Source organism: Vollenhovia emeryi, unplaced genomic scaffold (assembly GCF_000949405.1).
Source record: "Vollenhovia emeryi isolate VEMERY1.0 unplaced genomic scaffold, V.emery_V1.0 DF939213.1, whole genome shotgun sequence".
Taxonomy (NCBI): Eukaryota; Metazoa; Arthropoda; class Insecta; order Hymenoptera; family Formicidae; genus Vollenhovia; species Vollenhovia emeryi.
The window spans coordinates 378,732-401,965 of NW_011967153.1; the positions used below are offsets into that span (position 1 = coordinate 378,732).

General features: G+C 50.5%; 1 protein-coding gene across 3 annotated transcripts in view; it reads left to right on the forward strand.

The window, feature by feature from the left end:
- LOC105561049 (protein tiptop) overlaps positions 1–23,234 on the forward strand; it is a 96,488-nt gene that overhangs the window by 72,207 nt on the left and 1,047 nt on the right. The window contains exons 3-4 of one of the 3 annotated variants that reach the window (XR_001008873.1): positions 14,139–14,382; positions 16,514–23,144. Coding sequence is in view for 1 of the 3 variants with exons in the window: in XM_012010695.1 (XP_011866085.1) it covers positions 14,139–14,382; positions 16,514–20,213 (3,944 nt within the window). In the remaining 2 variants the exon portion in view is untranslated. Of the gene's footprint in view, positions 1–14,138; positions 14,383–15,680; positions 15,719–16,513; positions 23,172–23,234 lie in introns of those variants that run through there. The other 2 variants (XM_012010695.1, XR_001008874.1) reach the window with 2 other exon arrangements.

Genomic DNA, 23,234 nt, shown 5'->3' on the forward strand with positions numbered 1-23,234 from the left:
TTCTGTAGGATTACAGGAATTCTGGTAAATCCTAAAGGAATTATCTGATTCGTCCATATTCAACCAGAAATTTTTTTCAGTGTACAGAAATCACACGTCGTAAATTACGTCCGCAATGAGATGTTACGTTTCTACTTGCCAAGAAATATTAAATCTATTGGGAATAATAAAATGTTGAGTTGAGTTGCGATAAAAAAAAAGTAATGTAACGCCAACGAGCTGGCGACAAGTTTTCTAGCGCCAGCTATCGCGGCGAATTTCAGGCCGCTTCCTTTGTCACTGTTTGAACTGTGATTCATCGCACGGGCCATCGGGATGATAACCGGGTAGCGCTTCGTAAATCGCGGTCCGCGGCGTATTAGTAGGACTATATTTAGGCGGCTGTCCACCGATGAAGTGGCACTACCCTAAGTCTTCCGCGGCGCAGGAAGAAGACTTATAAGCACGGAGGGGCGCGGTGCACGGTGTAAATAACTCTCGTCATGCGGTTGCGGAAAGGAGACCGCGCGGAAAAACGGAATGGTGTACGCCGGCGATGCCAAAAGTTAAACGGGCATCGTAACTTTAAAGTATCCAGTTTACGTACAAGTGACATCCGCGCTCTTCGGCCGCGCGAAGAACGACGTCGGGTGCTCGACGTTCTCGAGAGGATGACAAAGGTACAATGCGCTCCCTGTGCAACGATGATATTCCATTCGAACGAGAGCCGTTTGCGCGCGCACAAGAAGAAGACTAAAAATAATCGCTGTCGCTATTAGAAACGCGCGTACAAAATGCCGCTTGGGTTACGAGATACTAAGTGCGAGTTAAGGCGCGAGTTATTTGCGTTGGGGAATCGAAGCTTGTCGTTGGACGTGAATTAACTGAGGTCGGTCGCGTGAGAGAGAGAGAAAGAGAGAGAGTGTGTGAGTGAGAGAGAGAGGAAGATTGAGAGATGCACCTGCCGTCCGCATCACCCATCCGTTACTCCAACGACAAGAACGCTTCTCTAATTTCCATTCACACTAATCCGTAACGGAGCTTGTACACGAGGAATCCTAGGAATTGACGTGTATAAATTATATAAAGAGAATGCGCGCGCGGCGTTAATTAACAATCCGCTTTGGTTAACGGCTGATTACCGGGCGGCGATAAGACGCGATGAACCAGGTAACGCGGATGACGGATCCTAAAGTCCCAACCGCGCTGGCGGCAAACGCGAGGACCCCCCCCCCCCCTCCCTCCCCAACCCCCTCGGCCGATTCGACGCGGTCGTGAGAAAACGCTCAAATAACATCTGCCTCCGATGCGTTTACGTGCAATGGTCGTACGAAATCACTCGCCGCGCTTCCAAGCGAGAGCCGTCAAGGCGAAACGAACGCGAGAGCGGCGTTCGGGCCGCGCAAGAACGACTCGGCCGCGGCGGGGAGACGAAGTTAAGGAGAATGAGAGACGAGAAGACGAACGGCGAGCAGAGACGCACGCGGCAGAGGGGAGGAGGGAAGATCGAGAGGCGCACCTGTCCCTCTGTACATCAGCCGTCCGTCATCCGGGCGACAGATCGACTCTGTCGGTGCGCCGCCGTTCTCCACCTTCTCCGGCCGCTCGCCGAGCACTCGCGGCGGAGAGTACCACGTGGCATCGCACTTATTTACGTTGACACAATATTTATTAGGACGGATCGGTGAGTCGGCCGTTCGCTCATTCGCGCGGCTCGCCAGCCTATTTCGGGACCGCCTTCCCTCTTTCTCGCCCGCTCTCTTCGACGACGACTGCGGCGCCGACGACGACGACGACGACGGCGGCAGCGGCGGCGAAGACGACGTGGATGACGACGGAGTAGCCGGCCGTTTCACGCGAGACACATCCACTCTTCTTTGGGATTAAGACGCGAACTGGTCACGCGCCTTATTTTCTTCCCGCCCGTCAAGATGCTTCCCGCCGGATGCTCGCCGCCGCTCGCTTCGCCAATTGCATCTCACGTTGAACGTTCGTCACGGAAGTTTTTATTTCGGGCCGTGACGGCGATCGGACAGGCACATCGTTGATCTACATACGTCTTATGTTACACTTTCCTGCGCGATAGCCGCATTTCGATCTGTCCTCGCGAAAATAAAGCGGTACGCACCGCGCGAATTTTTCTTCTTTCGCTTCAGTGTCGAGTGGATAAGGATCTGCGTTTGTCTGGGTAAAGATTTCGTGTCGTCTACAATATTTTAATAGAACGCGCGTCCAGATTAAAGATAAGTGTTCTTCTTACCGCCCCAAAAGTGATTTAGTATCTGTCGTTAGAATTGTTTCGGTAGAATATTAGATTATTATCGAGAGAGGCTGAGTATTATTTAAAACGTGTTGCAGTCACGAGCAACATGTGTCTTCCATATGCGAACTTGCTCGCCGATTCTACGCGGCGTGAAATGACTTTAATAGCCGTCGGAATTAACGCTCGTACGATGCGGGCGTCGATATCCCTTTTTTTTCTCTCTCTCCACGCAAATGGAGAAACCGCGAGAAATTTGCTCTTTGTACTTCCGCGGTACCCGGAAAGAAGTGGATATTCGTGGTTCGCGCGGTCGCAACGCCACTTCGCGAGAGGATATGACAGGGGCTGTGTAAACGCGGCGATAACCGGACGGATCGACACCAGCTGCTCTATGTTTGTTGCCGGTTCTATAAATAGGCCAGTCGGCCCTTTCTCCTTCTCGCGCTCCGCGCCCACCGCCCCCCGCCGCCCCACCCCCGTGCTCTTTCTCTTCCTCCGCGATGCTTGAGAGATGTTACTTCGCTGACAATTATTGTTGTCACGGCCTCCGCTCCGGCAGTCGGTAACAGGACTGACACTTCGAAAGGCAGCGTGACGGAAAGCGCAAGAAAGAGCGGCGGAGGGCGAGAAGGCGCCGAGCGGCGCGACAGGGAGACAGGGAGAAAGAGAGGGACGGATAGAGAGAACGAGGGGTGGAGGCAACAGGGGGGGTGACGAACGAGGGGGGAGGAGAAGAGTGACGGATATCGTGATGAAGGCGTCCTCCTGTCACCTACCTCCCGCCCCCCGTTCTTCGCGGCGCCCTCGTCGCACCGCGCTTGCACGGCTTCTCTCCTCGGGCCACGTCCGGTTCAAGACGCCGCCAGAATTGCGCGCAAAGGGCCAGCCGGCTAAAGAGGGAATCGAATCCACACGAAATCCCATCTCTCGTTGCATCGTTCCCGATCTTATTCGCGGGACCGGTTTAATCAAATGATCGGCGAGCGAAATCTAAATACGATCGATACGAGATAAACTTGATTTCGGAACGGAGTTTCTCAAGCACGTCGGCTTACTCTTCTTTGCTATTTGGTACTTAAAAAAATTTTACAACTTTCATTTCCTCAGAAGCAGAAAGCGCGTAAACACACGTCTCTCGGCGTGATACAATTGCTTTATATCCCTTTTTAGGATCGACTGGCGTGCGGGAATAATTATATTTATCGTACGGAATATATGGTGAAAGAACAATTTATAACTCCGTCCTCGAGTTTCTCACAATTATATCTTTCTCTCGATTACACGTCCGCACGCGAGTACGTCTATCGGTCGAGTCCCCTTAAACGTTAGATCGTTTCCTCGGCTCAAAGTCACCGTTTAAATCTCGCCAGTACCTCTGTTTTCGCACAGCTGTCTTTGTTTTTCTCGTCGCGTTTCGCATGTATGTGTATATGTGATTTGTCTGTTCGCGCGTTATAGCCATTGGATGTGACGATATACTCGCCACACCTTTATTTCCGCGTTTGAAAAACTAGCGCGATCACAGCCCAATGATCTAGCCCTTTCGCGTATGGCGTGTAAGGTGATAGAAAATTAATCCCCTCGAACCTTCTCACTCGTGGCCGAAACCGGCGATATTTCGAGCCTGGAAAAATCCGTTAATTTCCGTTCTCGGTGGTAATATATCACGATAAGCCGCGCGACGTCGGGCCGACGTTGCGCACCGCCGTTAAGGGTTAAAGAGAGAAATAAACGCGTCGCGATCCTCCAGTTCGGGATATTAATCGCGCTCCTCACCGATCCCGACTTTCGCCTAATGCAAAACGCCGTGGGGACGGGATGCTACTAACGAAGAGCGAAACGAGTTCGCGGATTTCGCCTTCCTGAGCAGCGGGAGCAGCGACGCATCGATCATCACTGTCGCCTGTTGCGCGATTGGACGGACGAGCGGACGGACGGACGGTCGGTCGGACGGTCTTACCGGACGTGCACACCGTCCATCCATCATTCAGTCGTCGTATCTGCATCAACGGACGCATCTTCGGCGCCTCCGTGTGCGCGCGAGCATTAATACCATTCCACGAAGAACGCGCGAGACGATTAGCCCGATCGGTCTGCTATATTTCGGGCCGCGTCGTAAATTATTTCGCGCGGCCGCATTAAATTTATCGCGGCGATGCTCGGGACCAGTTTCGAGACGAACGAGTGCCACTTAACCGGCGACTTTTATTTGCGATCGAGACGACGCGATTGACGTGAGACCGGGACCTTTTCGTCCCTTTAAATCAGGCACAGCCGCGGGACAATGCGTCCTGAAGCCTCGAGGATTGATTTCACGCTTCGACTTCATTATAAATATATTTTTCACGAGCGGGAGAGAAACGCGCGGGTCGATATTCGTCACGTTTGATCCATTGGATCGAACGGACGATATGCCGGGCGTTAAAATAAGAGGTCGTAAAATGTTTAACTATCACGCGTCCGCTTTTATCCGTCTATATTTGAGCGTGACAAGATTTTGGAAACTCGAAGAATACACTTGGCTGATTTTCGCGCTAAGTGTTCTCATTAATCACCTCGTTTCGCAAGTTTAACAAGATCATTTGCATCGCTATTTATCAGGCACTTTATCCGATAGCGGATCAACAAACGCCTCCTTCAATTCTTCGAGAGATTAACAATGCATGTAATAACGCATCTCTCGCGTCAGGTTTTTTTTCACACATTACGCCATACGGTTCTAAGAATAATCAGTGGATCCGGGATTTCGTTTTCGCGGCTGTACAATTCGTGGATACTTTTAATCGTTACATTTGAAGGCGCGAAAAGAGGGAGAAGGGGGAGAGAGAGAGAGAGAGAGACGCCACAAAGATTAACGTCTCCGAGGAGACGAGGTGGAGGAAACGTAGACTGACAACGTCGAAAAATATCTTTTACCAGCAGGTTATTCGCCGTATGTTGGAGGGTCTCCCCCTCCCCCTTCGCGCATGATATACACTACGCAAGGACTGTCACTAAAATATGAACGTTAATAACTCGTACACGCGTTCGAGCAGCGAGCGGCATGCCTTGCCAAAACGCCAACCTTTTTTTCGCGAGACACGGGCTCTTGCGTCGCCGGACCTCCTGTCCATCACTCACCGTCAAGTCCAAATGTCTTTGCTCGGTTATATACCCCGCCGCTCGTTTGTGTCCCCACCCTTCGCCGGGTCACTCATCATCCCGGATCTCCACGGATGTACGTTTCTAACACGTTACTGCGACGTTGGCGCGCCGTCTAATCGCGCGCGGACAATCCGCGTCCACGCCAGAACGAATTAATACACGAATCGAGCCCGCTCACCCTTGTCGCGTGCACGCGCAAATTGGATTAATGTGCCGGGAGAGCAAGTGTGTTGACAGAGTTCGGGTTTTATTCCGCGGAATTTCGCGGAATCGCGCGAAAACTACGGGACAAGCTTCACTTGTAATTTATATTAATTCTTCTATGATGTCGCAGGGGGATAAAATTACCTCTGAGCGGAATCGAAGCTATTTATGAACAGCCATCTATTTACGTACGTAGAAGATTGTGTCTTATCGATGCCATTTTTAATAGCCTACTTGCCTTTGCTTGTGTACGAAAGTAATTACCGTGTTGGATATATTCGTTATCTCCGTCGTTAGGAATATATTATAGAGCATCGTGATATAGAGGGCTGACAGCTGTTAGTTATCCTAATAAAACTTTAGATAATGATAAATTCAGTTTTCCTCGAGGGAACACCGTGAACGTTTTAGACTTTACGCGCAAACGCTTCGAATCGAGATGTGTCGAAGTCGCTGATAAAATTATATGCGAAAGTGTTAGTCTCGCAAGTGTTAATTAGCCATTACGCCACGATCGTCAATAGCAAATTACGAGCTATTAATGGGGGGGCCTATCGACGCTGTGGATCAACGAAAGGATAGACTTTAATTTAACAGTTTATGTGCACGATGCACACGCAGCGTAACCTGCTATCATCCGGTGAGAACGGCCGCAATGTAGCGCGGGAATGATCGCCAACAGGGTGATAAAGTCCTCACGATCGGCCTCTACGATAAATAATCACTCGGTTATGCGATGTTTTCACCCCCGCCGCGGTAATTTATCGCCCTGCGCGTACGCGTGCAGTTAGGCGGGCTGTAACGCCGCAGTGGATGCTTCTTCAACATTGCTCCTTTACCGAACGGATAATATTATTACGCGAGATTGATAGGTGCGTTCTTCGGGATCAGATGTGTTAAACGACGACACGGTTCTACTGAATCTGTCTTGTCGGCAGTACCGAAAGGTATCGCGTCGCATAAGGTGAAGCCACAGACTTCTCTGTATACTGCTAGACTGCTGCCGTCGAGTCGAAAAGTGAGGCAAGAGTTCCGCCATGTCTCGTTAGTCACTAGACGTAGTAATAGACTGCGCTTTCCCTACCTCACCCGTGTGAAAACACGTACAAACTTTAGAACGAGATAGCTGGTGTTGGGCGGTGCCTCATCTTTGTCTAATGGAGACGCAGGGGTAACAGAAGAGTAGGGGAATGATAGAGGTTAAAGGATAAGCATTACGGCGGTCATCGGTGGTCTTGCGAGCGTGTCCCAGCAAGCGACGGAGGTTCGGACAGCGGCGACGGGACCGAGGCCGCAGCCGAGGGACGTGGACGAGGCTGTGTCATCAACAACAACTCTGTCCACTCTGTCAAGCACAGTAGCCATATTGGATTTTTGCTCCACTCCAGATATTGATAGACAGAGAGGGAATAAGGTCCAAAGTATGTCGTCTCTTGCCAAAGTTTGTACATACCTGCCAAAATGCGTAGTTTATACATAATACGTCTATGGGCATGTGTGCGCCACTGACAGGGCACGCATACTACTTTATTTACCTAACAAGACATGCCGGAGCTCTTGTCTCACCTATCAGCTCGAAGGTAGCAGTCCAGTGGTATATAGGAGTCTGTGGGTGAAGCCGAGGAAATGCCAACGCGCCTCTTAATAAATTACAGTATAAGTTCGCTGAATGATTGCTAACCACCGGAAAACGACAATCGGAAGCTACCGAGATTTTCGCCTAGAGACTATTGTCTGGGACTAGCTTTGGTTCATGACGAGCGCCAGTCGAATCAATGGATACCAAGTCGAAGTCGCGCATAGGCAGGCGTCCTATAGACGTCAGATTTCGTAGCGCTCGGTCGAACGAAATGAAAAGCGCGAACGAAGCTCCCGTGGATTGCGGCGCGTAATATTCGCGGCAGTTCGCGCGATTTTGTTACGAGGCGGCACGACAATTTCGCAGCAGAAACACCGGCCCCGGAAATCCAAGATCTCCGAGCTCGGTATTTCAAGGCGAGGGCAACTTGAAAGGGTAGCTGGAAGGCGGACGCGAGAAAGAGAAAGAGGGGGGAGAGAGAGGAACGAGGAAAGATTTCGAGTACACGTAGAGAAGGCGACGGCAGCAGGGAAAAGCAATCGGGCGACGCGGATTCGGGGTTTTCACAGCCCTTGTCGATCGCGCGAGATTGAACGAGGCGTGTCCAAGTGCCGCGACTTCGGAATATCCGTGGAAAATTGAAGGAGAGCACGCTCTATGTGGATTCTCGCTTCCGACGGACCCCGCTGCATGACATTGCTTCCATTGATCGCTTTTTAAACGGTTAACCGATAGTCCCTACGCAGCTATTCCTATACGTATTTAATGCACATGAGACAGATTGATTCCACGTCGCACCTGATTAAGAAATGCTCCCGCATTTCCGGATGAGTAACCTGAACTGAAACGTATCCGCATAGAACAAAGTTCGCGGTCAGGAAGATTAGCGTCCTCCAAAATTATTTCTCGTTCCAAAGCGGATGCTCGCGCTACAAACTGCTTTTCAAAACAGCTTTTGTAATCTCGACACGTACCAGTGTCCCGTACATTTATCCTAATCGCGCTTTTCTACTTGCGTTTCTAACGGACACGGGCCCATCAATGTCGTCAGCAATTTCTTTCGATGGGCCACCACGGGAATTATACACGGATATATCTGATCGGGGAACATCGTTTACGATGACGCGAGTAGCAGCGCTGGAACGTAGCGATGGTTCGTGGCGGAGGGGGAAATTCGACAGACTGATGGAGTGAGTGTTGACTTAGGATAACAGTCGCCTCATCAGTCAATCAGTCAGGTAGACAACGGTAGGAAGGTACTCCGTCTTCGGTTGGAGCCTGTCGTCTTGTTCTGTTCACGTCGTCCTAAAGAACACCTAAGTGAGTCACGAATCTGACCACCTGACATTCAAGGGACTTAAGATCGAGGGCCAAAATGAAAAGAAAAAAGAAAGATAGTAGAACGAGTCTGAAGGGATCGAATGCTAAAGAAGTCTGTTTGTGGTCCCCGATACCAAGTGCATTGATCTAATTCCTCGGATGTTTCTTGATGCATCTTCTTGAAGCGATATTGGGAACGGATGAATAGGTGGTAGTTCATTTTTCGTTAGGCATGTAAATTTTGTACTTTTCAGTTAAAATCGTAACCTTTGTCATTCGAATAAATTTACATCGAACAATCATTTCGAGTTTCATCTCATTTGGTGCGGTGTATTCGGGTATAATGTTGCTTCAATAAATTAAGACTCGAGCGTAACAGCGGGTTTCAATTATTTGACGCATGAATATTAAACTAGAGAACATTATCGACTATACTGCCCTATTTATTACAAGAATTGCTGTTCACTTGTATTTCGAGCGACATTTAAATGTATGTTATCCTAAGAATATCTTATAATCGTCTTCTCCCGCAAACTCGAAACAAGAGTGATATTCTTCTGGGTTTGAAACGCGACCCTCCCGATCGATCTGAAAAATCTGGATCATCACTTGAGGAAGTCGTAAATCAACGTCTTGTATCTCTCGAATACGGATTGAGTATGAGGCTTTCAAAGCCGGTTGCTCCGAGAGAAGGAGGAATCGCAGGGCGTACGCGGGAGAAGGGGGGGGGGAGAGGGAAGCGAAAGAGACACGGAAAGAAGGACAGAAGGCACGCGCGAGGGAGAGAGGAAGAGGCGCGGAGGAAGGAGAAAACGGATTCACCCGTCAGTCACTCTCTGGCAGACCGCGAGAGAATCACAATGCGAGGCCTCCCTCTTCTCGCCGTCCCTCTTCGTCCTTCTGTCCGCCCGTCCGTTCGTCCGTCTGTCTGCCTGTCCATCCGTTCGTCTCTTCGTCTGCCTCCTGTCACTCTCCCCGCCAGCCTTCCGACGGTTCTCGCATCAGAAATTCATCTCCTCTCCTGTCCTCCTCCGGGTTCTCCTTTTGTTCCTTCCCTGCCGCCGCAGCCGCCGGCTTGTTATTATGTACTGTTTTATTGCCAGGACGTTGCTAAAGTTCGACCCGGTTACTTGCCCCGGCGTGGCGTCATTGCTGCCGAGAGAGAAAGAGAGAGAGGGGAGGGGGGGAGAGAGGGAGAGGGAGAGAGAGACAGAAAGATCCGCGCCTCCCCGGGATATTCGCCGAGATAACCGTCCGCGAGTAGTACTACTTATCAAAGATCCGTCTCGGAAGGCGTCCCGGCAACTTCGCTCGGCCGTCCCGACGTGGAGGAGACGAGAAATTAACTTCGTGCACCGTGAAGCCGAGCGGCTCTCGCGAGGATCTTTTCTGATGTACGCAGCTCTACATTCTAACACGGTGGTTATGTAATTACCGGTATCCACCGACGGCCTATCTGACAATGAGAAACAAAGTAAAAGCCGGCGGATGCTCACGTATGTACGTAGTAGCTGCCACACAGTTCACCGTGAACGCCTAGTACGTACCATCAAATCGATGGATACAAAGTAATTTCCGAAGAAAGATTTTCTTTTTTATGTGTGATACATCACACTTTGTCCAAGATTCCAGAGGGATCGATGTAGTTTGATATTCTACGAAATAATGTGCTATCCGCAACGCTTGAGAACAGCTTTTTCAATAGCTTTTTAAAATAATATAACGTAACGCTGTAATTTGGCTATTTCCAATTCTTGTAATAGCATTATTTATTTTCTAATTGCGAATCTTTAATCGCGCCGAGTTGCGTCGGTATATCATATTTACAGAAAGAATTCGCTCTTACGTCGCTTTTAAAGCTGCCGCTCTGCATATCAGATTTCTTACAAACAATTAAACAGGCACCCCGCGTTATAAATTTCCTTACTGGTTGAACGTTCGGCGTAGATGCTAATTACAAGCAAACCTAACTGATTTAGCGCGTTGATTGCGCGTAAATCACTAAAGTACACAAGCTGACACTAGTGCGGATGCCTATGAACGCTAAAATTTACGCCTTACTCACGGCCGCAATTTATGAACATGCACTAAAGGATCCTTGTCTTAACACCTTATTTTTCGTTCTGCCATTTGTAAGGCTTACCGCGTTTCATCTCGGCGACTCGTTCTGCCTTCGTACGTCTAAGTGTGACAAATCGTTTTCCAGAAGAATGGCCTCAAAAGAAAACATTCAAAAATTGACGGAAAATAATTAGTTTTGTTTTCAATTTTAACAGATGCATTATATTGCATCACGTTTCAACAAATCGTGCAAGGAATAAATATCGCGGATTAAGTCAAATCTGAATCGTGATAAATTAGGAAAAATTTCCATACTCTTTGTGATGCTAATTGCTAAATAGATTAAATTAAAGTTTTTGAAATAAAACACATGGAAGTACGAATAATATTTAACGCAAACGTTATTTTATCTCGCCGTCCTTGAAATTTTTAATGCATTGCAATTCTTTTTATAACTTGCGATAATGGAATTTATTTGTATGCGTTCGAAAGTAATTAATATTTCTCCATTAACAAGAGCGGCGTAGTCTTTTTTTCACAATACGCTCTCGAGATTTTGCATACAGAAGCACGGAATTTATCAGCAATTAGCAACTGCCGATCGTCCTCGCGAATAGCGAGCGTGACTAGCCCAGTTGTTCGACTTACGACTAGATCGTCCTTACGAGTTACAGGATAGCTAATACCGTTGCGATACCAATACCAGCTAGTCCTCGGTACATCACCGACATGTGTACGCCAATATATGCAGGTGTCTGTTATCTATATCCGTAACTCGTGCGCAGGTTTCGTCGTGGAGGTAGGCGAGGAGTGGCACGACAAAAGGGCGAAGGGGGAAGACGGGGAAACGCGCGGAGACATACATTTGTAAAAGAGAGAGAGAGAGAAAAGAAGAAAAAGAAAGAGAGAGAGAGAGAGAGAGAATGCAGAGAAAAATCAAGTAGAGATCGTAACGGGCTCGAAAGCGGATGCTTCGCCGATAAGACTAATTATTGTTCTGGACCGAGAGTCGTAGGCGGGCTATTGGCGCAGAACCATCGGCATCGTAGATAGCGCGACCCGCTCTCTCCGCATAGCACAGGCCGCTAATACGCTGCGCCTCTTTTCTAACGTGCAGCGCGGTTCGGGTGAGCCAAGGACAGGAGGAGCCGGATATCGGCCAGTAGCATCTCGCCGAGTGTCAAGACTCGGCCGCTTTTAAGCTCGGTACGCCACGCTTCTCGTTCCCGAGGCGTATCTTACCGGCGGGCTACGTCCGGGATGCGCAACCCGGTGCGGTCCTTGTTAGTGGTCTGCCAATAGCCCCGCACGAACTCCACTCGTGCGAGCATTTGCATCCTACTGAGCCCGACGTCGACGTCCGATCGATCCCGATCGCCGGTGAAATACTTTCGAGTCGCGGGACTCCCGGTGACCCTTGTCATTACGATTGGGTCGGTACTCCAGTGAATTCAAGTCCCGTGACTTCGAAATCTAATTCAATAAACCGGTCATTCAGGATGTATTTTATTTCTTTCCAAAAAAATGAAATATGACTTGTCACGCTGTACCTATTATAGAATAAGTACAGAGTTTTGTCTCTCTGATGAATGCTCACGAATAAATATTCTTCTGACGTAACATACTCGCACGCGTGTAAAGATGGCAGTTGCTGTTTCCAGAAACGGAGTAACGCTCGTTGAAGTCTCTGGTTGGAAACGAAGATGGCGCGGGCTACGATAGAAATTTCGAAACAGCATCACTTCGAATTCAGTTGTCACGCGGACAAGAGACAGGGATAGGGTGGGATAGAAATGAGCGGCACGCAAATACTAGATTCCACGGTATTCGCGATCGCAAGTGGCCGTAGGGGGCCCCGGAAGGGTAGAAGACGCGGACCGCGCTCGTAGCGGGCGGGGCTGCCCGCCGGTGGTCCGCCCGCTCGGTTCCTCGATTTCTTGCGTTCCCCTCTTCGATACGCGCCTGGATCCAAGCGATCCACCGAGAGGTCCTCCTTTTATCTCCTCTCGTCGTCGCCCCGTCGTTCTCCCCGTAGTCGTGCACCTTTTCGCCGTCCTATGACTGGTTCCAACCGGATCGGCCGGCCAGCCGCTTCCATCGAATGGTCCGCGCCGGGGCACCGGGAGAATCGCTCCCGGTAGAGAGACAATGGACAATGGGGACATAAATCTGCGTAATTAGTTGCTGATGCACCCGCGGATCAATGTGCGATCTCCTTTCTCTCCCTCTTCCGTGGCCTGTCCGTGAACAAACGATCGTTTGGTTGGTCACTCGGCAAAGTAGGACGGTGCTCCTGGTTGTCCCCACCCTCTACGAGGGGAGGTGTGCTGACCACCTTCCGCTCTCGCCCTGCTCTCGCGCTTAGCTTGGTGATTGCTCGCGACCGAGGACACGGCACTCCCTTCTTCAGAGAGGATATGCCGGGAGCAAGATGGCGACCAGAAGGGTTCCGCGTTGGAGCCTGAGTACTCACGTCCGGGTCTGTCAAGTGTAGCCTTCGTTGGTCAGCGGACGATAATAATTTAATGAAACGTTCTAATGAACGCGCGGTCAGCATTTAAATCGTGGACTAACACGCCACGATGTCATATCTGATAAATTTCCAAATAAAATTTACGCAATGTGAACCCTCCCTCCCTCCCCCCCCCGTAAATATTTGTTGATCTTAGATTAGGTCGTATTCTCTCGCACAGTTGCAAAGCGACAGTTCTGCCGTTCATTACCAAGGGTTCAAATGGAAACGATTTGATTAAAACTCATAATGCAGATGATGGAACTCCTTGTCCCGCCACACAATACCTCGTCGTCGTCGACGTCGACGTATCCGACATAGCTCGCATTTTCTCTTTCTTCCTCGCCCTCTTGGGCGTCGTATTCGTCGTCGGCGTCGTTGTCGTCGTCCCCATCGTCGTCGTCGTCGTCGTCGTCGTCGTCGCCGCTGTCGTCGCGAAAGGCTGATAAATGAACCGATAGTGCCATTGTGTTACTCGCCATCTAAACCTTTATATCACTCCTAGGTACTTAGCTTCGTCATTTCTCAGTATCTCCACTCCTAGGTCGTACGTTCTTCTCCGCTCCTCTATCAAGATACGGCGGGTGACAGAAGGATTTGATTCGCGTCCTACATCAACGATCTCCGCGCGGAAAAGACGATACACGACGTCGTCGGCTGATATATATTCGCGTTCGATTTTTTATTTCTAAATCTCTTAGTAATACATAAGTATATCCTGCAATACAAGTTTGCTTGCTTGTCACGCAAGATTACACTGACAGGGGGAGCATTTTCCTCTACGTAACGACGCACTCGCGTATAGTATTTTTCACGTCCAACGTCTTATCTACAAGTGTAATGGAAAATTCGCCGATGGGTCAATGAGATACCTAGATTGCCAATGCGACACATAATTACTTCTATTCCGTTATACGAGCGGCACCGATAAGATGCGAGCTGCATTCGTCGTACGAGCATGTAATAGAAATGTAGTAGACACCATGTTATTTTATATAATGTGGCATGTTAATCGAGCATTCCCTTCTTTTTTAATTACGGCCGATCTAATCCGCTGCCTCGCTGACCTGTTTCAGGGGAGGACGGCGTCGAAGGCTCTGCGCCCGGTACGGACCTCCAAGGTGAGGAGGGCGATTGCGTCGACGAGGATGGGCCCATTAGCCCGAGCGAGCGGGGCTGCGCGCCCGCTGCGAAGGAGGACGAGGATGCCGAGGGAACGGACGAAGAGGACGATGAGGAAGCCTCGCCACCTACGCCCCCGCCTTCCACCACCTCGAGGTTAAACCCGACTATCCTGCGGGACACGGGACCTCCGGATAGGTAAATTTTGCGTTTGTACAATTTTCTATCCACATATACAATCGGAGTTCAACGCAACAGCACTGTCTTAATGAGAGAAACTACTAGAGAAATGCGCGTCAGTGAAGAAACTGGTGCGCGTTTCTTTCGGAGGCAAGTCGGCAAATATCGATAGAGATACTTACATACTGAAACCTGAAGGACTCGATTGTACCAAGAAGCTAAAAAATGGTCTACCTGCAGCAATAACCAGAGGCATCACTCGTGCAAGCTCAAACGCGTCGTCAAACGAGCAGTGACAGCTTTTATTCGCACTTTCTCAGTATGCAATTTATACCCATATCAACTTTCTTTGGTCCTCCTTGTTACATTTGTCAGTCGAGCGTCTCTCCGTCCGCGTGTCTCTGCGCGCCGACACGACACGTGGGTGCTAGGTCCGCGTGGAAAGGGACACTCGACACGTCAAACGTCAGCCGTGGGACGCAGCGACCCGCGCAAATCATCAGTCGCGGATAATCGCGCGAGTGACAATCATCGAGCGCCTACGCTGGGCGTAAAGTCGGAGGACTCGTACCTAAATTTCCCCTCGACGTTGTCTGCCGGCGACTCATTAGTCGGCGCTTTGTCCGGGCGCGGTGACTCCTTATAAATAAAAGCGTTTAAATCATCGCTCGCCGCGCCGACGCGACGCGACGCGACACCGCGCGCTTTTTGATGTTCGCCGTCGCCGGGCGCCCCTCGTGTGTACACGAGGCCCCCGCGTCTTTGTTTAAGAGCAACAAATCGTCACGGGGCCTCTCGCGTAAATATGTGCATGCGCGAGGTAAGCGACGTAAGCGTCGGGCGGCGAGGGTTAAGTGGCAACGGAACGAACGGCCGGGCGGACGGACGGACGGGCGAGGCTCCGGATAGGGATAAATAAGCCGGTGTTGGAGTTGATATCGGTGTCTGCCGCGCGCGACGTCACACGGCTAATAGAGATAGGCACGTGTTACACATCGTCCCACACCGACGATGCCCCACTAGCAGGCGCACAGGCCTCCTAACCGGGGGCGGCGGTGGCGCACCCGCAACCCCCCCGCACACCCGCGCCGTCCCGCCAGCCCCCAAAAACTTCCCCTGCATGCGTGGCAGCGGTCCCCTTTCATCTCGCGGCACGCATTCGGCATTCAGTCAGGAACAGTCAGTTACGAGCGAGCCGTCGACAGGCCTGGAACGTCGCCGCGCCGCGCGCGCATCGCGTCGAGGGGCTCTGCACAATCCATTACGACGGCCGCGCGCGCTGGCTCCGATCCGTCCCGGCCACGTGCTCCCTTCCGACAGTCGATCCTCGCGTGCGTTGATGACGCTGCGACAGGTATCGATCGGCGACTCCGACCAATCCGCGCGGTTTTTGTCGCGAGCTGGATGACTAACGTTCATCGTCGCAACGTGCAATTAATCGTAATTTGTCCAACGGACGAAGCTCCGTTAGCTCGCGAGAGCGTTACGTCGCGTATTCGCCGCGCGCGCGGGCCGAGTGGTACTCGCGGAGCCGAGACACGCGAATGCGCAGCGTTTCTCTAAGGTCGCCGAATAATTGATCGGGCAACAAAGTGTGTTTTCGTTTTCGACGCCGATAATAATCTGTCGTATCCCGTTGCAACGTCCGCGTCGTGGACATTATACTTGTACACGGTACGCTGATGTGTTGTGCGCATTTGGCGTGTACGCCGCTAGCAACGACAGGCGTTTTCATGCGTGAATTATCCATCGTTGCAACACGCTAACGTCTCTAGGCTCTATTTATCACGCGAGCCTTTTTTCCGTTTACCTCTACCGACGATTCCGGGTATCCGTCGTTCCCATCATACAGTACGGCGAAAGCTGTTTGCGTAGCAATTCCTACGGCGGACGCTTATGAAATATTAACGTCACGGCGTCACCTGCGTTCTGCAGCGGTGCTCGCGGATCGGTTACAAGAAAATTATCGCGCGATTATCATGATTAATGACCGCCGCTCGGCTGCGAACGTTTCGTACTTTTACGCCGAGGCGCCGATAAGATTCGTTTCATCCATCATAGCCGCTTCGAATCCTAGAGAGATCTCGAAGAGGGGTACGCGCGCCCGTACTCCCAAAATTATAGCGCTCGGTATCGTTTGCAATTTCAGGGAGCCAATGAGTCCGCGCTGTCCTTCGAGAGATTCTCGGGAATCATCCGGTCCGGCGACCGGAAGTCCCCCGCCACCTGCTACCAGGAGCAGCGCGAGCCCAGTCAGTCCAAGTAGTATCGTGCCTCTACCCCTTGGAACTCACTCCCTGCTACCACCCCACTCTGCAGCGGTCATGGCGGCGTATCTGCAGCAGACCCATCAGCGCCTCCTTCTCAGCCACTCGCCCTTGTCGCGTGGCTCGGTGTCGCCGTTGGTCTCCTCCTCGTGTTCGCCACCGGCCGCCACCCCCGGCCTCTTGGTGTCGCCCACCAGCATCGGGGAGATCTCGCCGTCGGCGACACCCCTGCCGGCCGTGCTGGACTTTAGCACGAGGAAAACGTCCTCGACCGAGGAGGACGAGGAGGAGCAGATATTAAATCTCAGCAAACCACCTACGCCGTCTTCCTCGACGGAGACGAACAATGGCCCGTTGGATCTTTCGGTACCCAGCAGGAAACGACCCGGCCCGGAAGACTCGCCGCCGCCGCCGCCGCGCAAGTCATCGAGACTGGCGTCCACGACGAGTTCCGCGAGCCATCAGGAAACAGCACCGGGAGTCACGCCATCCGGTTTCGGTAGACCGCCCGTCGTGTCTCCCTGGACGTCTCCGGTGGTGGCCTCGCACTTTCCGTACTTCGCCGCAGCGGTAGCGGCAGCAGCTACTAGTCAGCAGCAGCTCTCGCCGAAGAGCACCGGCGGAGTAGTGGATCATCATCAGCTCTGGAACGGGAAGATGAAGCCGCCAGCGGCGTTGGAGAAGCCCTATCAACCTAGCGAAGCTACAAAGGCGCTCGAAAAGATGAGCGAGCTGAGTAAATTGGGCGGTGAGGATCTTTACAGGTCCTCCGGGGGAGGAAGCGGCGCGACGGGTGCCAACGCGCCGGCGACAACGTCCAGCAGTCGTCACAGCGCTTGGCAGTCCCACTGGTTGAACAAAGGCGCCGATCAAGCCAAGGACGTGCTAAAGTGCGTATGGTGCAAACAGAGCTTCCCGACTTTGGCCGCGATGACGACGCACATGAAGGAGGCGAAGCACTGTGGCGTCAACATGCCGGTACCACCGCCAGCGCCAGGGATTCACTCGCAACAGACGACGATGCCGAGCATACCACCGCCTCAGCAGCCGCATCAGCCGCAGACATCCACCGGCAATGCCGGCAGTAACAATTCGGCCACACCTAGCAACAAACAAAGTCCATCCGATTTGAATTTACTGATTAAAGAAACGATGCCACTACCGCGGAAGCTCGTGCGAGGTCAAGACGTCTGGCTGGGCAAGGGGGCTGAGCAAACGCGGCAGATTCTCAAGTGCATGTGGTGCGGCCAGAGCTTCCGCTCGCTGGCTGAGATGACCTCACACATGCAGCAAACGCAACATTACACGAACATCATCTCGCAAGAACAGATAATATCCTGGAAATCATCGGACGACAGCAAGGGCGGTAATGCTACCGGTGGTGCCGCAGGTGGCGGAAGTGTCACCGGTGGAGGGGGCGGCGCAGGTGTACAGCCGGGCGGAGGGTCCGGACCTCATGGCGGAAACAACGGCGGTCCCGGTGCAGGCGCCACGAGCAGTCACGTCAGCGCCGTGCTGACCTGCAAAGTATGCGATCAAGCGTTCAGCTCCCTAAAGGAGCTGAGCAATCACATGGTGAAAAATTCGCATTACAAGGAGCACATAATGCGCTCGATCACCGAAAGCGGCGGACGTCGACGGCAGACGCGCGAGAAGCGGAAAAAGTCACTGCCCGTGAGGAAATTGCTGGAGCTGGAACGCGCGCAGAACGAATTCAAGAACGGCGACGCCGCCGCCGGGCTGACTCACAGCCTCGGCAAGCACGCCGGCAGAATCACGTGCGAGAAGTGCGGCGACAAGATAGAGACTCCGCTTTTCGTCGAGCACATACGCCAGTGCATCGGCGCGGGCACGGTGGGCGCCAATCAGCGGAACTTTCTCAAGAACGCGCTCATGTCCAATCATCTGTCCGCGACGTTACCGCCAACCGAAAGCGGACGCAAGAGCGTCAACGAGGAGACGTCTTCGATATCGTCGAGGCATCACCGGTCTCCATCCTCGGCCAGCGACGTGACGACACCGGGAAAAGATACTCCTACACCGACCGCTAATGAGACTACCGCTCCGATAGGTACCTCGCCGTCGGTTTTGAACGCAATAGAAAAGCTCATCGAGAAGAGTTTCGATTCTCGCGTGAGGCACGGCACGCCCGGCTTGCACCACGCTCAGCCCGGCGCCCCCATAGGTACGAGCATCCTCAAGCGTTTGGGTATCGACGAGAGCGTGGATTACACGAAACCTCTGGTGGATCCGCAAACGATGAATCTGCTTCGATCTTATCAACAGCAGCATCAGCAGCAGCAGCATTACAACGCCAATGTCGCGGCGAGAAGGGAACGGAGCGGCAGCGAGTCCAGTTCGATATCGGAGCGAGGAAGCGGCAGGACGGATACCATGACACCGGAGAGACGTATTGACCTGTCTAACACGAGCCACGAGAGACATTCTTCGAGTTCCCTGCCTCGCCATCATCGCGTCACTCCTGAGAAGCAGCCCACCCCGTTACCTAGTCGCCATCAAACCGCGGAGGAATCCGGAGACGAGGAGTCGCCTACCGTGGTGGTGAAGAAAGAACCGAGGGACGAGGAGACAGAGGAGCGAGGCGCGAACGAGGAGGAGCAACAGCAGTCGCAGTCGACGAGGGAGGTGTTCGTGAAGAAGGAAATAGTAGACGACTGCAGAGACGAGGAGGATCAGAGTTCCTACAATCACCGACGAAGCAGCATCCACGAGACGCCGGAGGATGGACGAGAGGTGCTGTCACCTCGCATGAATCCACCTACGCCCCGGCCGACCAGCCAGGTGGAACAGGTCGCGCGTAGTCCTTGTAGGAACAGCACGAGCAGTCCTACCAGCAGCGACCGATCGGTCACACCGCGGGGTACACCCGACACTAAGGCGTCGAGCAGTCTCGGGGCGCTCTCCTCCATGTTCGACAGCTTGTCCGGCGGCGGCGGCGGCGGTGGCGGCGGCAACAACATCGACTCGCAGGGGCGTAAAACAAGTAGCCATCCACTCGCGGCGTTGCAGAAGTTATGCGATAAAACGGAAACGCGAGGTCCCGGCGCCAGCGGCTCCTCGAGATCCGGGGGTGCTTCCACAGCTAGCACCATCGGCTCGGGCAGCGGTAGCACGGTAGGGGCGACCGGCCCGGGTCCCGGGCCAACACCGGGTGCCATCTTGGCTTTTAGCTGGGCCTGTAACGATGCCGTGGTCACCGCGGATTCAATAATGAAGTGTGCGTTCTGCGACACGCCCTTCATTTCGAAAGGCGCGTACAGGCACCATCTATCCAAGATGCATTTCGTCAAGGACGGCGTCATCCCGGATCCACTGACCATCGGCCGATCGGCGGCAGCGGCCGCGGCCGCGGCCGCCGCGGCGGCTTCCCAGGGCACTTCCGGCGGACCGAGCCGCAATTCCTCGTCGCCGCCGACGTCGCAGCGCAACAAGTCGCCGCCGATTCCGCAGGCGAACGGCAGCCCGTCGCAGTCAGCGGCCTCACCCCTCGAGGAGAGCCCGCACTCCAAATTTCTCAAGTATACGGAGCTGGCGAAGCAATTGTCCAGCAAATACGTATAGTCCGAGCCCCGTAAGTAGCGGTGCCATTTGTACATAAGTGTATCTATACTGTAACGACTGTAAAACTAGCGATGTGAAAATTTTCATCCCCTTCCCCGCGAACACCGCCGCGCCGAACGACGTCGTCGCGCATCCGACGTCTTCGGGTTTATGCTTAAAGAGGCTGTGTCGTGGCTGAAACGATCATGGAAAAAGAGATCCTATAATTATTTCACGTTATCATCTATGCATTTCAAACAAATCCTGTCGCGTATAAGACGGGACGAATCAAGTTGTAATATTCGTAGTTTTGATCGTTAATTTTCCACTGATCATACGATATATATTCACGGTATATATTCATATAAATTTATCGAGTTTAAATTTCGATGCTGTAAAAACGAAAGATGATTTCTATCATTTAAATGAATAGAAAAATCCTCTTTCGCACGTTTATAGCACTGAATATTCAACCCCACTAATTATTACCTTTTAACTCTTCTTACAATCTTCCGTATGATAAGCCTACAATTATTTGCTCAAGAACAAATACAAGAAAATATAAATAATTGACATGTGGGACATTTATATCTGTCTGCTACAAGAATTGATCTTTATCTAGTGGTATAAAAAGAATCAATTCGTGAGACATAACATCATATTGCCATTACATAATTTGAAATACATTACAATTTTTTTTCATAAAATTATGTATTACAATTAAAACATATTTTATAAAATGTGATTCTTTAGAGATATAAATTATTTTGTTAAACGTGTACATTTTTATTTATGTAAACATATACTATTCTAATAAAGCTTGTAATTAAAATAATACAAAATTTCTTACATTTACAATATTAGCAAATAAAGTGTATTAAATCTTCTTTTTTTTCAACAGAATACTCTTTTCTTCAATTTGACTTTTTGACACAATCTTGGCATTCTTTTCATTAATTTTTGCATAGCTTCTTTCCCAACGTTATACCCCTCCGTCTTCTCTCAAGCTTCTTAGAATGTTCCAAAGATCTTTAAAAATAAAATATTACGTATAGCTCTTCCGTATAGTTCGATTGGACTAAAATCTGTCTGGCGACTAAGAAGACCTATCCGTGTATTTTGCAAAATTCCTTCGCATTTTTTCTATTTCTAAGTACTTCTTACAGAGCTTGGAAGTTTTAGATCATTATCCATTTGCATTATGAATTCCTTATTTATTAATTCCTACTGAAAGAATGGTATAATTTTCGAGAACTTCTTTGCACTGCCTTTTCTTGAAAATATTGATTCGATATATACCGTACAATCTCTTCATAGAAAAATATACGGAGGAACCCGTAGTTGATCTGTCAAACTTAAGCAGGTTGCTCTTGTCACTGTACGAAAAAGCAATTTAATAAACTTTATTTTTTAATACTGAACATATACATATATATGTGTTTTTAAAATATATGAAAATCTAAATCAGATTCGTAAGATCAACATCAATATAAATAAAAGGAGACAAAGAAAGTCAAAACCGGATATTCGTGCTATGTTTATATATTAGCCGGTAATATAAATTCCAAATTTGTTAGTATTAAACATATATATTTTATTTTTGTTTTAATTTTAAAGCCTCGCCACTGCACTCTTTCAGCCTAAATGTGGATATCTCCGTCGAAAAGACTTCGCCGTTGCGACGATATTATTATAGTAAGAGATTTCGTTCACTCGCAGAATAAATACAAACGCAACGCGATTCCTCTACGGTTTTTTTTTTTGACGATCGTTTTAGTCGTATCATCGAGGACGCATCTTATCATTCCTGGGTCGGTGACACGATTAGCGTGCGTCACACAGACCCTTCAAAAATTCTACATCGGAGAGGGGGCCTCAAATTCCGTTTTATACACACCTCTCTCATAATTTCTTTTATACAGATCCCTCTCTTCTTTTCCCACTTACTATATTTTTAGTCGTTACGAGAAGATTATGCTCTAGAGTAGACCTGCGCGCGTAATCGTTTGGAATGTTTCCTTCTCGCTATGGAATCACGTGCAAACATGGGGAACGTCGCGAGAGAATTTCAGTTTTTTTTTTCGTCCTTGCTTTTCGCAGAATTCCTCCTCGATCGCAATCGCTATAGAGATACGTGTCCAAAGTAGGACGCGCATAACTTTGTACAATCGACATTTCCGTGTTGTTAAGACTTTCTCGCAGCACGTTTCGCCTTCCGTTTTTTCGTATCACTTTCCTTCCATCGGTATGAGAATTAAGGAATTGTACCAGCGACTCTTACTTTCTTTCGTGCCCAAGGAACGTGAGAGGGTGTAACGAAGATGTGGGTGTTGAACGAGCGTTAATTAAATTGTGATGCCACCATATCTCGCGGCACTGCTGAGTCACGGGGCTCGGCACGCGGCCAAGTTTGTGATTTTATAAATACTTAAGGACGTTTACGACGTGAGATGAGCAAGATCGCGACGAGACAAAGGAAACCGCAAAAATTGATTGGAACAAAGAGAAATGGATAGAGAGAAAGAGAGAGAGAGAGAGGGTGAGGTGGAGAAAGAAAAGAGAGATGGAGAGCGAGAAAAAGAGAAGGCTTACCTATCATCTGTCGTAAGATCGTCAGCATGTATACCTCTAGATCATAAGGCCGTAGTTTATTAGCGCATAGGATAGGCTAGGGTTCGACCCTGTATAGGAATCTCTTTGTTGATACTTATTACTACGAAAAACCCGGTGAGTTTGCTCGCGGGGACGGACAAGAGCCGCCCCGGAGAGCGTTACGACTGCTGCGAATCGAAGGTGTGTAGAGACACACGAGCGATTGTAAAAGCGACAAGAGCCGAGAGGTGCGGAGACGCGGTGCAATAGCGAAGCGATTAATTGAATAAGTACACGCGAATCGAATGCATAGAACAGTGGAGTGCGAGAGAGCGAGCGAATGAGAGAGAGAGAGAGAGAGTGTGTGCGTGTGTGTGTGTATGTGTGCGTGTGTGCATAAGAGAGAGAGAGAGAGAGAGAGAGAGAGAGAGAGAGAGAGAGAGAGAGGGG